Below are 19,316 nucleotides of genomic sequence, written 5' to 3'. Positions count from 1 at the left end.
TGTGTTTGTGTTTATCTTTGTTCAGTGAGAGGAGCATCTTTACCACTGAGATCATAAAGCAGCATGTTTTCCTGATACGTTCATATTCTGGCTCACTTAGATTTGTTTGTAGGTCACCAATATCTTCCCATTTCACAGTTACATGAGGCTCATTAAAAAAAGAAAAACAGCTGTACCAGTCACTTTAGAAAGTGTTTATTCAAAAGCTTCATAGCACCATCTTGTTTTTTTTAAAACATCCAAATAAAATGCAGCAATTAAAACGGTTTTTTTTGTTGAGCATGACACTAACTCCACCTGTGAACATATTTATATTTGTTCTTGCTAATATAACTGAAAAATAGCGCTCCTGTGCACACAGACACAGCACTGGGCCTTGATAGGGGTTATCCAGTCCCAGCTCAGTAATGGAAGAATAAAAACCAAGTGAAACTGGAAACCTCAAGAAAACAGGTTCCCCCCCCCAATTCTGCTGGAAGAGAGAATTTTCTGAAGGTAATTTTTAGCAGTTTCAATTCTTATGTCCCCTCCCAAACTTGAGCAAAACTAAACATGTACATATATAAAATACTTCGGGCATTCTTTGATGGTACAAATCAGACCATGGATGATTAATTAATAAGATTGTTCTAACAATCCTCTAGCTGTTAATTCAAAAGAAGGTACTTTTCTGGCCAATTTTTCTATGGAAAACACTGGTCAAAATAATTCTACTGAGTTACTACACTGATTTTTATTAAAAATTTATGGTAAAACCAAACTGCCATTGATAGCACTTGTAATACATTTTCATTATGAGTTTTTTCCTCTTCCCTTTTTAGTTTTGCGGAGAAGCCTGTCTGAGAGCTTTATTCGGCCAAGTCAGTAAAGCGCTATTTCCCAAAGATCCTTAACTTACATTTCAAGAATAGGGACCATGCTGAGTGCTTGGTCACATTATCATTTGGCTATGGCTTCCAACCACGGGAATTCTCTATTGCATCTACTTCTGGTTGACCATTAAGAGGCAAATATTCTGTAGTTCACTTGGCTAAAGCCCCCATAGGGTCCCAAGCTGGCAAAACAATTGGTTCCTGCTGCATCACTGCCAAGATGTCTTCCGGTACATGCTTCTTGTCCACCACCACTTCGTACACGTACTCAGAAAACCAGTCATCAGTCATGATCAGGTAACCTGGAGATAAGAACAGCTCATTACAACAGAGAACCATGGCCAATACAGTGAAGCAGTCCCATATACAAGTATCACCTATGAATGGTGCATTACAAACAGGACCTACTCATACTTTGTATATAAGACAAAAAAAAATCACAAAGAAATGAACATACAGGCTAAGCAAATGTACTTCATGTGCACCGGAAGACCAAGTGAGAAGCTTGCTAGGAAAAAATGAGACCCAGAATATTCATCATTTATGCTTCCTCTGTTAAAATAGGCATTGAAAATACTCAATGCTTTAAAAAACTTGGTATTTAAGGCAGAGTGTAAAATTAGCTGAATACCTGGCTTTAGAAGTTTTCAGGACTTTGGTAAGAAGTGGGAAATTTTCCAGGTGAATATCTAAACTGTCTTTGGCTTAAGAAAGCTTTGCTGGTTTAGGTCTTGCAGTAAGAGAAGGAGGCCACCTGCTTTCCTCAGAGGTAAAGCCATCTAAATCACACTTTAGCTGAACTAAACCTCAGTTTTCCTCAATTCTTACTGAGAATTTCAGCAAACAGCCTCTGAAGTGGGAAGAAAGAGTCACATTTAGAGTATCACAGGTTTTAGCAGAGAGCTAGCATTGGAAACAAAACTATTCAAGGTGACCTGAAAATAAGAGTGGCTGGGGGAAAGAAAGCATTTAGAAGACAGATGAGAAGGCTTTATGTAATAAAGTTCCTCATGTCCTTATACAGTATCATCACACAATCAAATGAAACAAGAAGATGTCCAAAGAATATGGACAATAAATGCATCTATCTACACCATCTTGTTTCTAAAGCAAGAGATCAGATAATTCCCATAAATTAAAAACCCTATCAATTGTAATCCGAGCTAGAAGCCATTTTGGAAACACTGCCAAAGGGAGCTGCCTTGATTATTCTCTCTTCAGGATATGAGTTCTTGGGACACACAAAAACCTCTCACTCCCAAGAGCCAACAAGTAATTGCACCCTGAGAGGATAATGAACTCTGCTTCTGACATCCTGTATCGCAGAGCTTGACAGCGCTGATTAGGATCGCAGTGTCTGAACACGAAGGAAACGTCAAGCAGAACTTCAGAACATGCAAATAAGTAAGGTTGCTCTTTGAGGAGGCCTGTGCCCAGTGTCACAATGAAAGCCATTATCAATTTCTTCATTAAAAGGAGACACGTACTTTATACGCAACAATACATATACCCAAGAGCCTGCCTAAGGCGACCCTGAGCTCTGCCTTTCATCCAGGTAACAGGCAGAAGCAAGAGAAACAGAAAAGTTTATTGCATTTCTGGGCAGGGTACACAATGGAGTTTTACCTCAGGCAATTGATCTATTGCTTCTACTCAAAACATTTCTACATTAAGGCCAGAATACGGAAGAGAACTTGGAACAGCATCATCTGGTAATAGAACACAGCACCTGACTACAAGAGTGCACTCCCCTGTGCAGAGAAACACGGACCGGTCTCCTAACTTACCCAAAGGAAAACCTGAACACGCAGCATTTTAGAGCTGACAAGCTGCTGGCCAGGGAGAGGTCAGTCGAGGGTGAACAGTCCATAAGTTATTGCATAACCTAGGATTTGGGCACCTGAAAATAAAGCCCTTGCAAAGCTCCCAAAGGGCCTCACACAAGCCACCTGTGCCTTAACTCCTCCACAGGGAGAACAAATTAACAAAGCCATTCTGCCATAGCATACTTACCAAATGATATATACATACAGATATATGAATAAAGCCACTAAATGTCTACAGTTAAATCCTTAAAATGTCTTCATGCAGAAGAGTAAGTATGCAACAGTCAGTACAAGAGATTAAAAAGTCACAAGGGAGCTGACTTCTAGCTGGAGATGTACCACAAGAAAGTTCCTTTCATGCCAAAACAAGCAGATGGACCCCTATCAACTGGATGTGATAGTGTGATTTAGTGTTCCCCTCTTGCTTGCTCTTAAAAAAAGATATCCGATGGGATAAGCTGGGTTCAATGTTAGGTAATAATGTACTGGGTCTCCAGAACAAAAGAGTAAGCAGAATAATTAAACTTGCCTGTATGGCTGACAAACTGCCAGCAAAACGCAGAAAGGAAATATTTGACTGGGAAGTGACTTTTTTACCTCAAAAAACAAGCAATGTTTGTCAGCAGCTATGTTTGAGGAGAAACAGACAGGATTCCAAGAAACACTTTTACAACAGATATGAATGTAATTACTAAATATTTCAGAGAGGCAACACTAGGCCATTCCCAGGGCTTCCCTTTCTCCAAGGGAAGCGCTACCACAAGAATTCAGTTCTGCCCACACCATGGGAATGTGATCATACAAATAACTTCACCCCACAATACCCAAACCAGCAACCACAGTCTTTCCAGTCCTGCACCGTGCAAGTCCAGGGAAGTGGGCGTTATCTGGCACCTCAGACCCTACTCAGGGCAAAGCAAGAGGGACCCCATGTGAAAAACCACTTCCATTTCCTACCAACACTAATTATTTGGTTTTTTTAATGACTCCAAGTCTAGTCTCTGGTGTTTTGTTGCAGGCTGTACCCTTTATCATCCTGTCCAAGAAATAATGGAGTTGGGGCTTACTTGTATCCCCCACACCCAACTGGGATGTGCCAAGTTTAACATCATTCTTGGCTGCCTCTTTATCAATGTGGATTCTGGTTCTCTGCACCAGACTTATCCAAGCATGGCTTCCCAGTTCCTTAAGGCAGATAAGATAAAAAAATCCCTGCCGGACAGCCTCAGTGGCACAGCAAGAGAGCTAGGGCAGACCACAAATCCCCACCCTCCCACACCAGCCAGGACTGGGCCTTGAAGAGTGAAAAAGCAGGGCAGGAGGAAGGGGAGGAAATCCTGTCAAGTTACTTCTAACATTTGAGAATGTGCTCTGGAGGACACGTCCCATTGCCTTGAGGTCAACAGTGGGTTGTTCAGGCATGCTCAAGAAAGTCATTCAGGGATTCACCTCCCTGAAAAAAGTAGTGTGAAAGAGTCAAGCTTCCTAGTTCTGATGGGATTTTCTGCTGAGGCACTTTTCCAGGCAACTCCCTAACCAAAACAAAATAGAGACAGTGAGCAAGACTTTCCAGAGACCACGGTCTCTACCAGTACAAAACAGAAGTGACAGTGACTCACCCAGAAAAGTTCACACGGATGTCATGCATACAATACATACAAGGTACAGGCAGGGTTTATTCAAGTCACTCTGAGGTCCTAATACATTTCGAAGGAACAACTACCTCCTCTTAAATGGCTGTAGAACTTAGCCTTGAAAAGTGAATCCATGTTTGGAAAAGAGAATTCTGAAGGAGAATAAACAGTTACTGCAAACCAAGGAGCAAGCTAAGCTTACAAAGCTGGCAAACAAGTTCAAGTTATACTCAAAGGCGACAAATGAACTGGGTTAATTTAGTGTTACTCCTAACTTAAGCCCGAGACACTATACTTCTTGCTTTTCTAGTTGCTGCAGTTTCTATTTTTTGATTTTGGATTACATGCCCGAAGTGAAGACAGACAAAACCTGACGCAGCTCTCCACACGCATCGATCACAACCTCCGCAGCTCCATCAGAGCATTTGCTGATGCTCCAGCCCAGTAACACTAGCACAGAACTGCTGTTCTGTCACACCTCAACAGGTACAACTTCTACTGGCAGCGGCAGGCTTCAGCCTGCTGCTGCACTGGGGTTTGGGAGCAATAGCCAAGATCTAAAAATCGAGCCCAGTCTTTCTGCAGTTCTAGTAAAGAACAACTCTGAACCTTGGCCAAGGAGTGCATACGGCTTGCAGAGTCAACACTGCTGACAGACACCTGTTAACCTGAGAATGTGTGGAGTACTAACCAAAGTCCACGCTGAGCAGTTGTAAAGCAAGCTGAGTATGGCACTTCCTTCCTGGAAGCATTTCTCTAACACCAGTAGCAACTAACATCACAAACCAAATGTCTGGAGTGCCTCAAAACAAAGTGTTCTGAAAATAAGAGCACAACTAACCAGGCATTTTTATATTCTCTATTCTACATAAAAGTGCTTAAAATATTAGCTTGTATTTGGAGACAAGAAGAGTTCTGATGTTACTTCTTTTTAGTGTTGATTTAGCTTCTTTACTTAATTCAACATTCCAAAGTACATTTTACTACTGTCACATCAATGAGCCTTGAAGGCTGAACATTAACAGTTTCATTGTTTTGTCAACACTCAAGATTTTTATTGGAATACTTTGCTGTGAATGTATACAGCTAACTCAGAACAGACCCTACTGCAGGACCAAGGGGCCAGAACATAAATCAAGACACTGTTCCAAGAATATTCTATGTTTTAGTTAGCTATTCATGTAAAAGATATCAAAGCCTTACGAATAAGACCACATCCTAAAAGAGAGTTTTCCAGAAATAGTCTATTCCCATAAGAAACCCCAGACATCCTGGGAAATTTCAGCCATACCAAGTCTTGAGCACAGCATTTGGGATTAATCTGCAACAGAAAAATGTGGTCAGCAATGACTACTGTGTTATACCCTGGGACACACTGAAGTCTGGCTTGGCATGCCCATCAGCGAGCTTATCACGCCACGGCTGAGTCCGCATCCGGCCTGTCTCAGGCTGGAGATGACAAAAGTCACAGAGATCTCGCTCCACTCCAATCATTTCGGAATTTTTGGCGGGCCTCGGCAGGGCAAGCAAAAACGCTCACACCATGAGCCCCGCTCACCTCGGGGCTGGCCCTCCAGCCCAGGCACAGCACCGCTCCCCAGTCACTCCCAGGCTGAGCAGGGAAGCGACTAGAAGCAACTTCCTAAACCACCGCTCAGCTGTGACTCACCCTTCTGTCCACACTGCCGGCCCATGTGCCATGCCAGGCTGGCACAGCCACCCCACTACAGCCCCACAGCGCTCACAGATCCTTTTTAAAGGAACAATAGTGCAGGCTGAGGCAGTCATCAACAGGAAAGCAAGTTCATGCAGAAAACCTGGCACGAGCTGAACTGCGTGTAACTGCATTTTGTTGTTGCTAGTGCTTGTCATACCAGAGAGGAACACCGCAAGGATGCTGCAGGTCATGTTTTCAGCACAGCTTTAGAATGGCAACCAGAGTTATGATTTCTTACAGTTTTGGGATTTTTTTTTTTACAGACAGGTGCTAGAGCTAGAACAATTTAGGAATTTACATTGCAGCTGTTCACAGCACAAGCTGGAACCAGCCATACTCTCATTTCCTCATCTACAAAATCCATAAGTGAAAGCTTGCAGTGATTGATACAGTGCTTTAAAAGAAAATATAAACCACTTAGGTTTCACACATGACTCAGGAAGATTATTTAAGTAGCATCAGCCACAGCCAGCATGAGGTCCCAAAGATGAGACAGCTGCTGTGCACAGATTTAAGCTTAGCTCTGTTGCCAAAAGCTTTCGTACATTTAAAAGTATTGCAGTGAAGTCTTTATTTCTCCTTTCTACTAGAAGAAAGCATTTCTGTACAGTGCAGCCCTTGGAAGTGAACCTATCTTACTTGATACTGTGAAGCATTTCTTACCTTTTGTCCCCTTCTTAAAAGATGGGTTTACATGCCCACTGGAATTCTTGCTATTTCAGAGAAGTACTACCACATCTCCAAACTAACACTACCAGACTTGTGTTCTGCAGCAAGAGACTAAGCAAAGTAAGAAAGTTCTGCTCTCTCCCTCACATACTTGTCAAGCTCCTACAGCTGCTTTTCTTTTGACAGGGATAATAGCCAGCAATTTACTTGTGATCAACAGCAAACCAGTGTGCAATCCTTCAGAAAATAAGCAGCTTTGCAGCAATAAACTAATAAACCTAAAAAAGTTACTTCAAAGTTTAAATACTTCATTACATGAACTTCACCTGAAGTCTACCAGTATCTTGCCATTACCTTCTATACACAAACAGTTGGGTTATTGGATGGTCAAGAGCTGTAGCGCAAGGACAAGATATGCCCCATATCACTGAGCCATGCTCAGCGTTCCAGTCCCAGCCCCCACAGGGGCTTCTGTAAATTCCATCCTCCTGCCTTTGGGACAAAGATGTCTGTCAAGAAGTGTCAGCAGCCATTGCTTACAGCCATCTCCCAAAAATGCAACTGCCCCTAGGGTTGAACTTGCAACTACAGTGTCAAGTTTACCCAGTGGCATTTCCTGCTTCTCCATTTAATGTTTACATTCAATTTACTTAGATGTAAATCACATTTAAGAGAAGAATGTTTGTCTTCCAGGAACACAGTGCCATAACTCAGTGATCCACATGCTGTCTGCAGGCTTGTTTCATGCATGTCCTGGTGAAGGGCACAGCACATCCCCTTTCCCCCTTCCACCTCCTTATTTCCAAACACTCAGTTTGGCTCTCTGTACCTGTGACTATAAATTACTTTACCTTTATTACCACGGTCTTCACCCCAGGAGTTTTCCACTCTCCATTTTTCAAATGCCTCCTCTTGCCCATCCTGTGACAAAACAAGCTGATGACTATTCAGCAGTAAAGAACCATGTGAGTTTATAGCAGCCAACCATTTCGAGTCTAAATCCAGCACCAGCAAACCACAGAGCTCCACTCCCAAAAGTCTACAGGCATTGCCGAGTTTCAGACGATGGTTTCTTGCTAATGGTTGGGGAAACGTAATTTTCAAAAATACTTGTCTATCCACTTATGTGAAATGTGAGGAAATGTGGTCAAGAAAGCCTGCAATAAATACTTATTTTAACCAGAAAACTTAAATTGAACCAAATTCAAGTTTGGACTTAACTGACTGAATTTAATCACCTGTCAGGACATGGGGGCCTTCTGAAATGCAGAATGCACAACTTAAGCGCTTGAATGAGGAATCAGAGGAAAGGAACAAGGGCAATGAAGCAACGGTAGTAATTTAGAACAGTATTAGCAAGTGCAAACACTTATGAATCTCGCTGAAGGATACAGGTCCAGGTCTGGTGCTTTGAAAGATATACAAGGCTTCTAACGAGCACGAAGTACATTTGATTTTATGGTCAGCAGCATGCTGCATCCTAGCCCGCATTGTGTGTGTCCGAAGTCTGGTTGGAATCTACCAAGTACATAAAAGCACCAAAACCAGCTTCAAAGGCTCGCTGTGCCAGAGTGAACTGCTGCTTCCCTCAGGCAGCCTCTCATAAGGAAACAGCAGGTCCCTTGAGGAACCAAAGAATAGTTATTCTTTTGCTACTACATTATTATTTTTAAAGCAAAACACCAACCTGGAAAACACCCTACAAATCCATTTTTAATATTCAAAGGAATAGTGTTGTATTGCTTCTATTCTTGCTTAAAATGAGACACTCAAGAGCTACCAGACTGAGGATAAGTCAACTCCTGATGCTACGCGACAGAAACCGGGATAAACACATTTACGTATGTTAAGTTTTAACCAAAAGGTACACTTAATCCACATCAATTTTTTATGTTGTAAAATTGTAATAGGATTTTTTTAAATCTTCAAAGCTTTTCTATGAAGTAGGTAAATCCAAAGTATTACATTTTACAACTCAGTTTATCAAAGCTCCTTTAGATTAAGTTAAGGTTTAATATAAGACAACATGTCCAAACAGAAAGTAGAAACAACTTAGTCCATTTCGAATGTGGAAAAGCCTCTAAAATGCTGAACTATCTTTTGATTTTAGAGATACCATCATCATATACTCATCTTACACGCAGCCTTTTCTTAAAGAAATCAGGTCACATTTGATCACATTTTATGCAACTGTATGTTTAGGCATCCAGAAGTATGAATTTAAAAATACAGACCATAGACTACAGCTGCCCATGAGGTGCAGCCAGTAACTGGGTGCAATAAATACAATACACACACTTCAGTTATGAATAAGTAGGTTCTGAACACTAGAGAAATATTTTTAGTATCTAACTGAAAAAAAACCAAAATTTTTTAAAGATGTGTTCATGCAATCTGATACACAAAATAGAAGCATTAAGAGCTCAGAACACAATAGGAAAATTATACTGAGTTGTAAAAAGTAACTCAGGAAAACACTTCTGACTCAGCAGTCCCATCATAAGTCCTCAAACTCCAGGGCTCAAGCAAACTTTTCCAGTTATATAAAAGTTATTATTTCTCAAGCCAAGGTCATGTTGGACAGGAAGAGATCACTTCAAGGAAACTTATTAATAATGACAACTTCTGGAAATAAATGGAAAACATCCATATTGCAGATAACCCAGAGTCATAAATTTTCATATGGTTCTTTTTAGTTCATATGTGCTTTGTTATACTGCCAGGAGCAGATTTAGTTGTGGATTCATCTCAGCCTCCTGTCTGCCACACAGCTACTTTGGACGCCATTTTCCTGCCCTAATTATGAGTAGGTCAGAGAGGTCACAAGCCAGTGAGTTGCAGGAGGTTAAGGCTGTTGCAAAGTGCCTCCTACTGGCATTTTAACAGAAGGAGCTTCACAGTGTAAAACGTAGATTGGACTAACCCATGGAATGGGATAGGGTAGGAAATACTTGGCATCATACTACATTTCTTGCTCAGCAAGATACATCAGAATCTGTATTTAAAAATCAGTTAACGTAGGTTTTCTGGTATCTTAAAAATAGAAGCCAACTTCCTTTTCCTTTTCTCCAATAGAAGTCTGTGGGCAGAAGGAAAGAAGCCCTTGTCTTGCCTAAAATTCTTCCCTCCTTGTTAAATATTTATAGTCCGGAACACTCAGACACAAACAACATAGGGAGACCAGACAACCTAGGCCTTGTGCACCAGGGTGTTGCAGCACACATGCTGAACTAGCAGAACAGCTTACACACTGTGAATGAGCCCGGAGCACATCAACAAGCTGCCAGAACATTCACGTACATCTGTGCAAGCATCAGAACTCCTGGAGGGAAGCTTTACCTTCTCGGTGACAGCCGTCAGGACCATGGCATGGGTCATCATTGATTCTCCAAAGATTAATCGTTCTGCTTTGTTCATGTTCTTGACAGAGACACCAAACACCAGCTCATGATTAAATCTATCAGAAAGCCACATAAGCAATATCAAAAAGGATGCAGGGAGGATACTCACTAGTAAACTGGAGATTCAGTAGACTGCACTGTCCCAGGAGCCACTGCACAGGTGTACAAATTCAACTATTTTCAGTGTCAGAATAAATGCAAAACCTGATCCCTTTAGGAGTTTCTCTCACCAGATACTAGCCAATCCGAATGAGTAATGATATTTAACAATCACTTGTAGTGCATCTTTAAAGGATTAAGATTTTAGCCAACAAGTGAAAAACATTTCTGCTGCTGCTGAATTACTTAAATATACTCTTTCCGAATATAAAATACAAATATGGACATATTAGTTTCCTAAGCAGCAAAAGCACTGTTTCTGTCCTAGCTAAGTATCCCAAACAGTATTCTGTTTTGATTTTCTACTTACATATTCATGTCATTGATTCCCAGCTTGCCATAGAAGTGCTTTGCGACATCACAGCCAAACCACACAGCCTACAAAGAGAAGGAAGAGTCATGCCCGGGCCATATCCCCGTGAGTTTTACCTTACAAGAGCTACACCATGTCATCCATGAAGAGAAACCCAACAAACCTCGCCATCCTTAATAGATGCTGCAGCTAATTTTTTCAAGACTTCAACAGGCTGGTTGTTATAGAGTGTTTTCCTCCCTCCTACCATGTTGCCCAGGTACTCCACTGTATAGAGCCTGTTGTACAGGTTCTGAGGTCGAGGATCATTCACTAGACAAATCTGCCAAAAAAAAAAGATGTCTTAAGTCATGGTGCAACTTAACTGAAATCTTTGAGAAGGGAATCTAGGTGGATTTCAGAGAATTGCCTTTGTCTCAGCTAGCTGTCTGTCCCACTAGCAAACAAGCTGCTTGGCTGAAATCCCAGGTTTACATTTTGTTTGTTTGTTTTAGAAGTTCACCTCCTAACCATGGCATAGCAGCTCCACATGATATACCTGCTCTCTAATGGTTGCCTTATGGCATTTTATGACCAATTAGATCACTACGTATTTTATCATTACAAAATCATTGTGGAAGTGCAATGTGAGATCAGAGCTAATTGAAGGATAGAGCACAAACAGGGGAATGGGGAGAATACACAGAGCCGTCTGACTTGTGGGAGCAGTACCCATCCCACATGGTGCAGATACAGGGGTGGACAGCACGCTTGCAACACTGGAAAAGTGGCTTAGCAGTAAAAAAAAGTCTTGGGAAGCTACTGCCTTTCAGCATCCCCAACCTTGTCCTCCATGTTGAAGTAAGGCTTCACGTGCTCATTGTAGAACTGGACCGGTGTCATAGGGCCATATTTGTGGTAGTTCTTCTCCTTATCCCGGAACTCCCAGCAGAAGGTCTCCGGAGGGCTGCCCAGGCAAGTACTCACTATTCTGAATACCTGCCCAGAGAAGCAAACATCTGTGAACTTGCTGAAACATGCAGGTTTGCCTCTCCTACCACAGCAATGCCATTGATGAATGGAATTACCCACATGAGAACCAACTGGAGAAATGGGTTCTTAATGTCCACCTTTGAAGAATGTGAATAAACATACACACATGAATGATTTGCATTCAGCTCTGGCAATCTAGGCGTTTCAACAGTTCAAAATCAAACTGAAAAGCCACAGAAAGTCAACAGCATCTCTTTCCATTCTTACACTCTATGTCCTCAGGCAAACTATCAGGCAAGACAGCTTAAGGTTGAACATCTAAATCCCAGGTTATCCTAAGAATGCAGCAGCCAAAAGCCAATACACACTGTCCAGTCTTATTCCACATTTCATAAGTAATGCTGAAGCTCCTCCAACAAGACACTTTCCCAGTGCAAGAGAAACTATCAAACTGATTCTAGAAAGGCTTAAGCATTCAGCATCACCTGCTCCACCCAGTGGTTTGCCCCATGCAGAGACAAAGCAGACCTTCCAACATACATACAGCAAAGCATTTTATCCCAGTGTTTCCCTCTGTAGTAATCCTTTTTTTCCCCTGTAACATCCATTTGGATTTTGAAGATGGGCCTTTGCTTCTTTTCAAAAGCCTAGAAGAATCTTCTCATCTGTTAATGCATTTAACAGAGTCTCGGTTTAGGGCTGAACTGGCAGGTTATGTAATTTAATTCAAGATTCCTGCCTGCTGACTGTGACTTCCTTTGCAGCTGGCAGCTTTCTATTGATTTTTAGCGCAAAAAGTTGACCAGGTTTCACGTCATCAGCTTCCCTATAAATCAGAGTATGGAACTGCACTTACCTTCTCAGAGGGCTTATCATAAAATGTGCTAACCCGTAGGCAGCAGAACCAGATGACTGTCTTTAGGGCTATCTGGCAGGACCTGCCACAGGTACTCAGGGGACAGAGAATTCAATCATATTTAATCATGTTTGAATCTGTTTTCCTTCAGCTGACACTGGTGTACTTAAGCTCCGTCCAGGTCTTGAGCACAAGACAAGGCTTTTCCTCGCAAGGAACTAACAGGTTATTTCAAATAAGAGAAGGGGAGTCAAATCTCAGCAGCACCTTCTGCACTAGGATCCAACACCCATGGTTTGTGCCAGCTTTCCTAGGCTGTCAGTCTTCACACTTCCCTCTCACTGGCTTTTCACAGGAGAGGAGACAGAATACCTTTCCCAAAGCTGTCTTACTCTTTCTGGAGCCAGATGAGCTGATTTATATGGATCCTAAGGCTCCGTAAGAACTAGCTTTGTGCTAGCGCACACTTTGTGCTGATGGCGAAAGGAGTGCAACGTTCATGCTAAGTAACATTATTTGGCTGTGCACAAAATACAAGTAAAGGTGTTCTTGCTCCAAGCAATTTAAGAAAAGAAGTGATTAATTATGGGTTGAAACAAGGGTGTGGACTTAATGCTTTTACTGGAGGAACTACACATTTATTTCTCAATAAATGTGTTAAAGAGCAAACAAATCCCTAAGCTACTATAAATATTTAATTTTGCACAGACTGCACAAAGGTAGCATTTGCTGTGGATACACCCACATTACCTCAGATAACCCCAAGTGGTGAGAGATGATGCCATGAAAACAAAATAAGCAAGAAAAACACCTAAAAGGAGAGCAACAAGCAAGCGGGCTCCAGCCAGAGGAAAGAAAATGGAGACAGACATCTCAGGTTAACAGGGGCAGTGGAGTCTGGGAATGGCCTCCCTCAATTGTTTTGCCACCACACCCATCATAGGCCATCTCTTAGTATCTCACAAGCTTCCTCTATCAGTAAAATGAGAAATATTTAAACTAAAAGGTGACTTATATCACTAGTCACAACTAGAACCAAGATAAGGCAGATACAGTGGCTTGCGCTAAAAAACAAAATGAGGACACTCCCAATAAGGAAGGGTCCACAAAGGGGCCCGGTACAGGAAGAAAAATTCCATCACATGCACCACACTGATTTCAACTTCTGACCTGCTTGTGCACTGGTTTGATAAGAAGAATGTTTATACAGTTCTGGAGTGCATATTTAATCTTGTGTTGCAGTACAACTGCCCCATTTTAGCTAGAGCACTGCCTCCCAGCACAAGCAAACCAAGATTTGCTATGCAAATAGAACTTCACAGAACAAAACCAAGTCCTGCTTTGCCACATGCAAAAATAGACACAACACCACTTATATACATATAAACACATTAAAAAAGTGTTCTCAAAGCTTTAAGACTAAGTGTTTTTAAAGTATACAAGACAGGTGCAACTGCACATTTCAACTACAATGTTTACTGAAAGTAAATCCACTTAAGCTGCAAACCACTAATACCACTGCAAGAGGAAATAATGTGTTAACTTCAGAGAATTAAGCACAACCTTTTTACAGAACAATTTGCAATCAGTTAATGAGCCTTTAATGCTGGTTCCAGGATCCCTTATCAGAGGGCAAGAGGCTCTAAACAAACGAATAGACATTTGGCAGTGAACTGTATGTCACTGCCCTAAAAATGAACATCTCTAGGAAGCTTTTGATGTCTGCTGTAAAATCCTCCAAGGGCTTTTGGACACACCCAGTGTGTGTAAGTTATATTAATTCACTTTTGAATTAAATGCTGATTGGCAACATATTGGGGTTGGCTCAAAGCACAGAATTGCCATTGACCTTAAGGCATACGTTTCATAAAAGTTTTAGTTTCAATAACATAACCCAAGGAACATGAATCAGTTTGGTTTTTTTTAATCTAACCTTAAAATTAGATAAAAAGCTACAGGTTTTCACATGGAGTGCAAAGATGAATTGCCCAAAACCAAACCAACACATTAATCAATACTTGCATACTAGTGGAACTGCCTGCAGCTTTATGGAAATAGCCCAGGGTAGGTTCTGCCTGCTACTGATGTTTACTGGATTGCAGAAAAACTAACACAACCAAAACATCTGATTTCTTCAGTCAACTATAAAGACAGACACTGAAACCGCTGGGTCACTTTGCATTGTATGTTTCAGAAAAATGAAATATATACTTTTTAAAAATGCATGCACTTCGTCAAACTAAAACAGCCTGAGCTTTTAAAACCGCTTTTTGGCTATTTAAGAATCAATATGAGGACTACTGAATAAGAAAAACTACATGTGCCACTGTCATATTCAGTGAGAAGAGATGGAGGGCCAGCCACTGTGGACACACTGCACACTACAGACTGGGTGATCGATTTGATTTTGAGTTAATTCACACAGCCAGGAACAGATGCTGTGAGTCCTTCCTCTGCTGCCCCCAGCATCAGCCCATAGCTGGGTTTAGCCTTGTGTCCAGCTCACTTCTTATTTCCCCAACAGAGAACTCCCTTTTGTTGTTCTCTTCTGCTCTCTGGTGGGGAGTTTCTGCAACACTACTTGTGCTGTATGATTTCACAAAGCCATCAGAATATAGTTTTCAACCTGCCTCTTTCCCACTATTTATAAAACCCTGATAGGCCACTATTTTGATCTCTCAAGATACAAAATGCAGCTTTCCTACAGAAAGGGTCAGATGTCTCAAACAAAATAGTTCTGGAACCTAGAAATACAAGATATAGAACCTAGAAATACAAGAAGATTCATGTCACACAAGCATATTTACCTCTTCTATCATTGTGTCCATTGCAGCACAAAGTTCTCCTTTAATCGTTCCACTTTCCACCATATTTCTTAGCCGCAAACAGTATTCTCTCATCTGTTTAAAGAGAAAGTAATTTTATAAGGGTATGAAAGGTGCCACCTAATCAGTTTTCAGGACTTCCTATCTGGTGGTTTCAAGCACCTATTTTACTCTTCATAACATGTTTTCAAAACGAAAAGAAAATATCTTTCAGAAGGCTTTGTTAGATATTGATTCTTTAAAAAAAATCAAGGCAATTGCATGATTTTAAAGATCACTAAAAAACCCCAGAAATTAACAGTCACAACTCAACTACTATTTTCCAACCACTGATTTGAAGCTTATGCCATTAGCTTTTCCTAAGGCTTGATTTCTCTCTGTTCCATAACTGATGCCGCAACATCCATACGCATTACCGCCTCTGACTCAGAGAACAGACTGCCTTCATACTGTAAAATTTATTTTGCAATTCTAATGCATAATTGATCTCTCGGTTGATAAAAAGAATGGAGCATTTCCCCACCACATGCAGAATTGCAGTAAGAAGAGCACACGCTTCCCATTACTGTCACCATCCATAAGGCCAGGAACAGTGAGTGGGGCTCCCACAAGACCAGCTGGTTTGCAATGTTCAAGACTAGAATAACATTAACACCATTCATTATGTCTAAGCTCATTCCAGCACATATTTTACATTTTTAATGTGGATTTCAGCAGGCAATTTTCCCTGAGCATGTAGCATATGAACTGGAAAAAAATAATCAAAGCCCACTGTAAAAAAATGCTTTAATTGCCTTTTTATCTAGCTACCTACACTAGTATCTTCCCAGATTTAATTAATTTCTGTAGTTCAGGGAGCATGCTTACACCTTCCTTCAGACAAAGCTGCACACTTCCATACTGAAAGCCGATTTTTAAGATTCAGTGTTTTGAAAATACTTTATCTTTTCCATCAAATTTGGCAGTAATCTCTAGAAACCTTGGCATACCAGTAGATTAAATACTGAGGGGGCAGAAAAAGTCACCTAGATGCCAAGTGCTAGTTTTGCAGAAACAGACTTAATCAGCCACACATCAATAATTAGCTTTTTGGAAATCTGAGGATTAGGAATTGCTACTAAACCCACATGAGGTACTTTCAAGCTACTGAAGCCTGGCAATGGCCACCTTCCATAAACACACTTCCCTGTTTCATGTTTCAAGATTAACATCAGACTTTGCTTAGACTTTAGGCTACTTTTTGAATAAAAGCAAGTTAAGTTGCTGAGATGCACTTAATACTTTGGTCAGTAAAGAGAAATGAAGGTGGCTACGAACACCTGGATCAGGGTCATTCCCATCCTCTCTCCTTCTTTAATTGCATCATCTAAATCAATTTTACCTTATGATTCAAGATCTCATTCATCCTTCTAGTAGCCTCTGTGGTGTGAGACTCCGGGAAGTATTTCTTGGGCACAACACCATACTTTTCTAAAAGAAAGTAATAAAACAATTGTCTTTTCCATCCAGCAGATGCTAGTGCTTCTGCTTATACTCACATAAAAGCTAAATGTAGTTGGGTTTTATGCAGAGATAATAAAAGAAAGTCTCTTATTTAAAGGTTACAAATATTCAAAGTTTACATTTTCATTTGTGACTAAATCTTGACCTCTAAGCTGCAGTCCACAGGGATCCCAAAAGGTGGAATCCCTGAATGGCTTGGTATCATTTAATTCAACACTTAAAAGTTCTAAACTAATTAAGTTCTAAACTTTTTAAGAAGCTTTTTTCAACCAGAAAAAAAACCTGATTACTTTAAAATTAAGCTCCAGAATTATCTTCTAAACAACTGAGCCTCTTCTAAATTATGCCATGTATTTTATCTAAGATTGACCAACTTCCCAGTCTCCTTTCCTCCTCAACATTTGTAAAACACCAGCAACAGCTCAGTTGCTTCCTACATTATGGAACCCATCAAAGATCACACCATGCAAGGCTCTGGATGCAACAGCAGCATCCAAAGTCTTCTCTGCCCTGATTAAATATTTATAACAATTGGATGGGAAAAAAGTAACCTCCAGGCTTCAAAGAAACAAATTCCTTTTGTGATTCTAAACTTACATTATTGGCTTGTTGATTTACAAAGGTGTTGCATTGCTTCACAATGCAAATGAAAGCAAATGGCGGTGTAATTCAGACAGGGAGAAGCATCTCCTTAATCAGCCTAAGGAGGATCCCACTTAAACTGGATCTTTGTAAGACCAGCATTGCCACATTCCACATCATTTCCCTCTCACTGATCTTGATATCATCTTTCTTCCAGCTGCAACTCTGAGTACTTTTGCTTCTGCCTTGTAGGCACACCCTGGTCTAGCAATGTTTTTTCCTTACTATGTGCCCTAAAAATTGTGTACATGGATATAAACAAACAATGTAGAGTTGATGACTGAAGTAAAAGGGGGTTGAACCTTTTTAGTAAATGGGAAATCTTGGATATCTAATGACTTCTGTTGATCTTCTGAGCTTCTATCATAAGCAGCAATATGCAAGAGTGAAGATCCCAGACAAGACTTAAGCCTAATATTTATAAGCTGGCGTGGAAAAGGTCTTTGATTGAAAAAAGGTAGTGGGTAATGGCATTGTGCTCCCTAGCAAACTCCCAGGTCTCCAACTCCACTTCTTCCTCTATTTCATTCCGCATCTCTCCAGCCAGCGTGCAATTGCAGGAAGGGCTCCTAGCGACCAGTTCTCTTACCAATAACGTTAACCAGCATATCCCACTGTCCACCATCATTCGTGGGGTTGGAAAGCAGGAACTGTATCAGTCTCCCCTCCACAGGCTCCTTTTTCTGAGCTGTTTCCACAAAGGCATTTAAAAAATAGTAACAGCGTTCAACCTGGAATGGACAGACAGGAAAAATAAGATATCTGAAGGGTGACATCGTGCATTAATTCATTCCCGAGTATTCAGTTCTTCAGAAGCCCCAACTAGGTGAAGCTACCTTCTGCTCACCTACTGAAGTTCCCTCTAGCATTCCAGGGCTTATCCTATGAACTTATTTCTGTCACAGACCTCAGATTTAGGAGTTCACACAGAGCTTGAGGGTAGGGGAACAGGAAATGTGAAACAGATGTTAGGCAATAAAGCCTGGCCCAAACTAGTATTGGATTTTCTCAATTTCCCTTAGAAGAAAAGAGCAGGCACACAGCTCACAGACCAGCAGGTCACAGGTACGACTGAAAGCTCAACAGAAAGTTACAGACGTGTTCCCCCAAGCCTCCTACAAGTAACTTTTGAAATACGCACAGCGCTTGAAAGATGACTTCTACTGTTCCAAGACACAAACATCTTGACAGCTAACTCCTCGAGCTGAAAGCCCCAATTTGCTCAACCAACATTTGAAGAACTTTTGAAGTTTCGCCTCACGTATGCTTTCCACCTAGATTGTTAAGATGGTCCAGCCTAAAAGAAGTTCTGTCCCAATACTAACACCCGATTGCATGAGCCGTCCTAGCACAACCCGCGACCTGTGCTGCTGTACCTTATCCCAGAAAAAGAGATAGGACTGGCTGAATTCAAACTCTTCAATGTTGTATTTCTTCATGAAAGGAAGACGCATTGCATTGAGACAGGAAAAGATCCAACATCTCCCTGAGAGATCAAAGGAACAAGAATTAAACTGGAATGCTTAAGAGCTGTGTAAGAAATTTTTTTTTTTTTTTAAATACAAGATTCATGACAGCGTTCCGCCTCGAGCCCTTGGCCCGCTGTTCTGGCTGGGATTGTAAAATGCCAAAAAGCTCATGAGAAGTTTGGAAAGCTTCTACTGCAGACGCAGGTCTCTCAACTGATTTTATCTCATACAGAAGGGAAAACAGACAAAGGCTGCAAGCCCAAAGCCTGTTATTAACACCGGAGGATGCTGCAGGGGTTCAATTCCGCTTTGAGCCTGACAAAAGGGCTTCGGAGGCGGCCGCGGCTCCCGGGAGCGCAGTCAGCATGACATCATCCCCTCCCCAAACGCCAGAGCCGCCGAGGGAGCCCACCCCTCCTCACGGCGAGCCCCGGCCCCCCCGCGCTGCCCACCCGGCA

General features: G+C 41.4%; 1 protein-coding gene across 1 annotated transcript; it reads right to left on the bottom strand.

Annotated features, from left to right (window-relative positions):
• Window positions 1–211: 211 nt before the first annotated feature.
• BLMH (bleomycin hydrolase) lies at window positions 212–18,874 on the bottom strand. Its single transcript, XM_035889563.1, has 10 exons — window positions 18,766–18,874; window positions 17,979–18,120; window positions 16,626–16,714; window positions 15,227–15,319; window positions 11,414–11,569; window positions 10,755–10,913; window positions 10,589–10,656; window positions 10,058–10,175; window positions 7,570–7,639; window positions 212–1,174 (listed from the first exon to the last, which is right to left on the bottom strand). Exons 1-10 carry the CDS (start codon window positions 18,841–18,843, stop codon window positions 1,023–1,025), a joined length of 1,125 nt encoding a protein of 374 aa, XP_035745456.1. The 5' UTR covers window positions 18,844–18,874; the 3' UTR covers window positions 212–1,022.
• Between the last annotated feature and the right edge of the window lie 442 nt (window positions 18,875–19,316).

This window comes from Egretta garzetta, unplaced genomic scaffold (assembly GCF_000687185.1).
Source record: "Egretta garzetta isolate BGI_Z169 unplaced genomic scaffold, ASM68718v1 scaffold112, whole genome shotgun sequence".
In the NCBI taxonomy this organism is placed as follows: domain Eukaryota; kingdom Metazoa; phylum Chordata; class Aves; order Pelecaniformes; family Ardeidae; genus Egretta; species Egretta garzetta.
The sequence above is the reverse complement of the archived record's forward strand: the minus strand, read 5'-3'. Positions and strand labels throughout refer to the sequence as shown.